Source organism: Lathamus discolor, chromosome Z (genome assembly GCF_037157495.1).
Source record: "Lathamus discolor isolate bLatDis1 chromosome Z, bLatDis1.hap1, whole genome shotgun sequence".
In the NCBI taxonomy this organism is placed as follows: domain Eukaryota; kingdom Metazoa; phylum Chordata; class Aves; order Psittaciformes; family Psittacidae; genus Lathamus; species Lathamus discolor.
In genome coordinates this window covers 84,809,527-84,816,209 of record NC_088909.1, presented here as the reverse complement: position 1 = coordinate 84,816,209, position 6,683 = coordinate 84,809,527, and the positions used below count along the sequence as shown (strand labels likewise).

General features: G+C 49.8%; 1 protein-coding gene across 5 annotated transcripts in view; it reads left to right on the top strand.

The window, feature by feature from the left end:
- Positions 1-6,379: 6,379 nt before the first annotated feature.
- Positions 6,380-6,683, top strand: part of FAM169A (family with sequence similarity 169 member A) — a 40,419-nt gene continuing 40,115 nt past the window's right edge. For all 5 annotated transcript variants that reach the window (XM_065662927.1, XM_065662928.1, XM_065662931.1 and 2 more), the window contains exon 1: positions 6,380-6,516. In XM_065662927.1, coding sequence (XP_065518999.1) covers positions 6,496-6,516 — 21 coding nt within the window. In that variant the 5' untranslated portion in view covers positions 6,380-6,495. The remainder of the gene's footprint in view (positions 6,517-6,683) is intronic.

The following is a 6,683-nucleotide window of genomic DNA, read 5'->3' as shown; positions in this document are numbered from 1 at the left end:
AGTGCACCCTCAGCAAGTTTGCTGATGACACAAAACTGGGAGGAGTGGCTGACACACCAGAGGACTGTGCTGCCATTCAGCGAGACCTGGACAGGCTGGAGAGTTGGGCGGGGAGAAACTTGATGAAATTTAACAAGGGCAAGTGTAGAGTCTTGCATCTGGGGAAGAACAACCCCATGTACCAGTACAGGTTGGGGGTTGACCTGCTGGAAAGTAGTGAAGGGGAAAGGGACCTGGGGGTCCTGGTGGATAGGAGGATGACCATGAGCCAGCAATGTGCTCTTGTGGCCAAGAAGGCAAATGGCATCTTAGGGTGCATTAGAAAGGGAGTGGTTAGTAGGTCAAGAGAGGTTCTCCTCCCCCTCTACTCAGCCTTGGTGAGGCCGCATCTGGAATATTGCGTCCAGTTCTGGGCCCCTCTGTTCAAGAAGGACAGGGAATTGCTTGAAGGAGTCCAGCGCAGAGCCACAAAGATGATTAAGGGAGTGGAACATCTCCCTTATGAGGAGAGGCTGAGGGAGCTGGGTCTCTTTAGCTTGCAAAAGAGGAGACTGAGGGGTGACCTCATCAATGTTTACAAATATGTGAAGGGTAGGTGTCAGGATGATGGAGCTAGGCTTTTTTCAGTGATATCCAGTGATAGGACAAGGGGCAATGGGTGTAAACTGGAACATAGGAAGTTCCACGTTAACATCAGGAAGAACTTCTTTACTGTAAGAGTGACAGAGCACTGGAACAGGCTGCCCAGGGGGGTTGTGGAGTCTCCTACACTGGAGATATTCAAGGCCCACCTGGACAAGTTCCTGTGTGATGTACTGTAGGTTACCCTGCTCTTGCAGGGGGGTTGGACTAGATGATCTTTTTAGGTCCCTTCCAACCCTTGGGATTCTGTGATTCTGTGATTCTGTGACTCTTCAAAACAATGTAGGGAGGAATTATCCATATTTTATTCTCACCTTCCCATTGTTTTGGATTTGGATTGACAACATAAAGACGAATTGTTTATAGCTCAGTGGGCCTATCACACCTCAGGCCATCAAGGAAGAGATGCAATGTATAGATTCATGATGAACATATAGGGTTCATGATGAAGGAGTGGACACAATCACACAGGTTATGCATAAATGTGAAACATGAACTGCAATCAAGTGGTTAAAGCCTCTCCTGTATGGAGGACGATGGCTGAAGCACAAATATGAGGAGGCCTGGCAAATTGACTTTATCACTCTCCCACTGACCTGCCAAGGCAAGTGCCATATGCTTACCATGGTGGAGGCAACCATCGGATGGCTGGAAACATACGCTGTGCCCCATGCCACTCACTGGAACACTATCCTGGGCATTGAGAAACATCCCTACCATGCACCAGCCTCTGCAAAACTGAATGAGACAATTTTGTGAAATAGTGCTTACTCTTATCAAGGACTTTTCAGTTTCTCATGCTCTACCAGTGGGGAGGGGGACAAGAAGCTGGGAAGGAGCAGAGGCAGGAAATCTGACCTGAACTAGCTAAAGGCATATTCCATACCACAGAACATCATGCCACATATATAAAGTGGGGGGAGCCGGCAAAAAGCCACTGCACTGACAGCTGCACAGGGATGGGCTGGTCATCTATCAGCAGGTAGTCAGCGATTGTATTGTGCATCACTTGTGTTTCTCAGGATTTATTCCTCCCCATTATGATATTATTATTATTATTATTACTATTATTATTATTATTTAACTATTCTTATCTCAATCTGTGGGTTTTACCCTTTTCTGATTCTCCTCACAATCCCAGCAGGAGGGAGGCTGGGAGTGAGTGAGCATCTGCATGGTGCTTAATTGCTGACTGGGATTAAACCATGACAAAGAGAAAGCTTTCTATTTCGTTTCTATTTGGCCATCATATTTGAAAAATCATGGCAGTCAGATGAAAGTTCCTGACGACTGGACAAAAGGAAATATAACCCCCATTTTCAAGGAGGGGAAAATGGATGACCCAGGGAATTGCAGACCAGTCAGTCTCACCTCTGTGCCTGGCAAAATCTTGGAGCACATTCTCCTGGAAGGCATGCTAAGGCACATGAAAAATAACAAAGTGCTTGGTGACAGCCAGCATGGCTTCATTAAGGGGAAATCCTGCCTGACCAATTGGTGGCCTTCTATGATGGGGATACAGAACTGATGGATAGGGGTAGAGCAGTTGACGTCATCTACCTGGACTTGTGCAAAGCGTTCGACACTGTCCCACACCACATCCTTGTCTCTAAACTGGAGAGACATCAATTTGATGGATGGACCACTCGGTGGATAAAGAACTGGCTGGATGGCCGCACGCAAAGAGTTGTGGTCAATAGCTCAATGTCCGGCTGGAGACCAGTAACGAGTGGTGTCCCTCAGGGATCGGTGTTGCAGGGATTGGTGTTGGGACCGGTCTTGTTTAACATCTTTGTTGGTGATATGGACAGTGGGATTGAGTGCGCCCTCAGCAAGTTTGCCGATGACACCAAGCTGTGTGGTCCGGTTGATATGCTGGAGGGAAGGGATGTCATCCAGAGAGACCCTGACACGCTTGTGAGGTGGGCTGATACCAACCTTATGAAGTTTAACCATGACAAGTGCAAGGTCCTACACCTGGGTTGGAGCAGGCACAGCTACAGGTTGGGTAAAGAAGAGATTCAGAGCAGCTTGGGGGTGCTGGTTGATGAGAAAACGAACATGAGCTGGTTGCAGTGTGTACTTGCAACCCAGAAAGCCAAACATATCCTTGGCTGCATCAAAAGGAGCATGACCAGCAGGTCGAAGGAGGTGATCCTGCCCCTCTACTCTGCTCTTGTGAGACCTCACTTGGAGTATTGTGTGCAGTTCTGGTGTCCTCAACATAAAAAGGACATGGAACTGCTGGAACAAGTCCAGAGGAGGGCCACGAGGATGATCAGGGGACTGGAGCACCTCCTGTATGAAGATAGGCTGAGAAAGATGAGGCTGTTCAGCCTGGAGAAGAGAAGGCTGCGTGGAGACCTCATAGCAGCCTTCCAGTATCTGAAGAGGAGCTATAGGGATGCTGGGGAGGGACTCTTCATGAGGGACTGTAGTGACAGGACAAGGGGTAACGGGTTAAAACTTAAACAGGGGAAGTTTACATTGGATATAAGGAGGAAATTCTTTCCTGTTAGGGTGGTGAGACACTGGAATGGGTTGCCCAGGGAGGTTGCGAGTGCTCCATCCCTGGCAGTGTTCAAGGCCAGGTTGGATGAAGCCTTGGGTGGGATGGTTTAGTGTGAGGTGTCCCTGCCCATGGCAGAGGTGTTGGAATTATATAATCTTAAGGTCCTTTCCAATCCTAACTATTCTATGATTCTATGATTCTATTTACAGCACCTTTGGTTTATTTATAAATGCCCACTCTGTATTTGGGGAGCAAGAAAATTGTCAAGAAATTGAAGCTGCAGATGAAAGAAACTTACGAAATAATCCTGAGATGATCCAAAAATATTCACCCCCTAGTAAAACTTACTAGAACTACACAAAAATGGTTTCATACCAGAAGACAGAACATAGAGTCTGAACATGGAGTATTTGAGAAAGTATGGGCTAGGCAAAAAAAGTTCAGAGTGGGAAAGCAAAACTCATACAGTACTTAGAGGGGAAAGGGATATTTAAGGCTATGAAACTGGAAATTGAAAAGGAGGTGTTAACTTAGAAACTGTTATTTCTGTTACATGCTGTTATGTAATGAAATTTTTGATGACACAGAAAAATTCTTCCGCATGTGAAATAAACTGACCAGAAAGGTTGATGTGTCTATCTTTATTACAGCAATATAAGAAGACCGAAACAAACTTCGTTATGCAACTGTGGATGTACTGGGTTTGGTTGGCAAGATTTCAGAAGCAGGGAGACTGCAGAGATGGCTTTTGTGACAAGATGCCAGAAGCTTCTCCCATGCCAAGTACAGCCATTTCTATTTGGCTCCAAGACAGGCCAAAGCTGAGCTAAACAGTGATAGAGATAATGGCTCTGTGATAACATATCTAAGAAAGAATAAAGTATTGCTCCACAGCAGCTGAGAGAGAGGAATGAGTATATGTGAGAGCAACAGCTCTGCAGACACCAAGGTCAGTGAAGAAGAGGGGGAGTAAGTACTCCAGGTGCTGGAGCAGAGATTGCCCTGCAGCCCTTTGTTAAGATCTGAAGGCTGTCACCCTGCAGCAAACAGAGGTCCATTGTGAAGAACACAATCCACCCACAGCCTGTGGAGGACCCTATGCTGAAACAATCCATGAAGAACTGCAGCCTGTGGAAAGGACTCATGCTGGAAAAGGTCATGGAGGTCTGTCTCCTGTGGGTGGGACTCCACACTGGAACAGGGGAAGAGTGTGAAGAGAAAGGAGCAGCAGAAACAATGTGTGATGAACTGACTGCAACCCCCATTCCCTGTCCCCCTGCACCCTTTCTGTAGACAACAGACCTTTGTCAAAGCTTGGTCATAAATGGATTTCTAAGGTAATCACTAAATTAAAAAAGTTCTGTTCAGGCGGTCTCCCCAAATGGCTTGCAATCTGATAGTTTTAGCAAAGTTACATTATTTCAGACATGCATGTCATCATTATTAAGATCCTGAATCCCTGCTCCCCTGGCTCTTGAGCGACAAACCTGCCTTTGGCAGACAGCACTGAGAAGTCTGTGTAACAACTGCTGTCCCCCATCTGGGCAGTGACATCATTTTGTGGCAGTCTCCTCATTCCCACCAATACCACCACAGCTATATACCTAGTTCTTCCCTGGCTTAGAGCAAAGGATGATATAGAGGCATGTGGACAATAAGAGGGTGAATGATGACAGCCAACATGGCTTCACCAAGGGCAAATCATACCTGACAAATTTGGTGCCCTTCTACAATGAGGCTACGGCGCGTGCGGATAAGGGAAGAGTGACTGATACCATCTACCTGGATGTGCAAGGCATTTGACACTATCCTGCACAACATCCTTGTCTCTAAATTAGAGAGGCAAGGATCTGACAGATGGACCACCCATTGGATAAGGAACTGGCTGGGTGGTCACACTCTAAGAGTTGTAGTGACCAAGCGGAGATCGGTGACAAGTGGTGTTCCTCAGGGGTTGGTATTGATACCAGTGCTGTTCAACATCTTGGTTAGTAACACGGACAGTGCGATAGAGTGCACCCTCAGCAAGTTTGCCAACACCACCAAGCTGTGTGGTGCAGTTGACACACTGGAGGGAAGGGATGGGATCCAGCAGGACCTTGACATGCTTGAGAGGTGGGCCAGTCAAACCTCCTGAAGTTCATCAAAGCCCAGTACAAGGTCCTGTACCTGGTTTGGGGGAATCCCAAGCACAAATACAGGCTGGGCACGGGCTGGGTTGGGAGCAGCCCTGAGGAGAAGGACTTAGGGGTGTTGGCTGACAAAAAGCTCAACATGACCCAGCAGTGTGCACTTGCAGCCCAGGAAGCAAGCTGGGCTGCAGCAAAAGGTGAGTGACCAGCAGCTCAAAGGAGTTGACCCTGCCCCTGTACTCTGCTCTCATGAGACCCCACCAGCAGTGCTGCATCCAGCTCTGGGGCCCCCAACACAAAGAGGGACATGTATGTGCTCCAGTGAGTCCATAGGAGGGCCGTGAAAATGATCAAGAGAGCTGGAGCACGTCTGCTATGGAGACAGGCTGAGAGAGCTGGGTTTGTTACACCTGGAAAAGGCACTGGGAAGACCCTAGAGCAGCTTCCAATACCTAAAGGGGCCTACAAGAAATGTGGAGAGGGACTTTTTACAAGGGCATGTAGGGATGGGATAACAGGTCATGTTTTTAAACTGAAAGAGGGGAGGTAGCTATAAATTAGATGCAAGGAAGTTCTTGACTGTGAGGGTGGTGATACACTCGTAGAAGTTGCCCAGAGAAGCTGTGGCTGCCCCATCCCTTGCAGTGCTCAAGGACAGGCTGAACAGGCCTTTGAGCAACCTGGTCTTGTGGAAAGTTTCCCTGGCCATGGCAGGGGCGTTGGAACTGGATGATCTCTAAGGTCCTTTCCAATCCACACCATTCTATGACTCCATGAAATCCTGAAACCGGCACCAGGGCTGCCGCCGTAGTGAGCGATAGCAGCGCGGGCACCTCTGCCACGGAGGGGAGCGACAATGCAGGTACCCCACGTCAGCCGCCCGCAGTGAGCGATCGCGCAGGTATCGCACCCCTCGCCGTGTCGGACAGCAGTCGCACGGAAGACCCGGCAGCCGCCATGGCGAGCGACGCTGACAGAGCAGCGGCGAATCGAGGAGCAGCAGCTAGAGTGCGTCAGCGGCGAGGGGCGGGGCACCCGCCGCGGGATATATCAGGCGCCGGGCAGCAGGACCGAGCCAAGCTGGAGATGAGCTGCTGAGCGGCGTGATCGCTGCTAGGGAGCCCGGACGCCGCCTCGTCGTTGTCCTCTCTCTTCTCCTCCTCCTCCTCCGTTCGTTCTCGCCTGGTGCTCGCTGCCGGCCGCCGCGGTATGGCTGCCCGTCTGGCTGAGGTGAGGCGGCTCACCGTGTGAGGGGTAACCTGGTGAGGCAATCGGACGGAGTGGCTGCGAGCCCAGCGGCAGCGGCCGGAGGGAGGGCGGCAGGCCCGGGGGGTCGCGGGGAGCGGTGCCCAGCAGGAGGCAGGTGGGCGGGCCGGGGCGCCTGCGGCGGGTGCAGA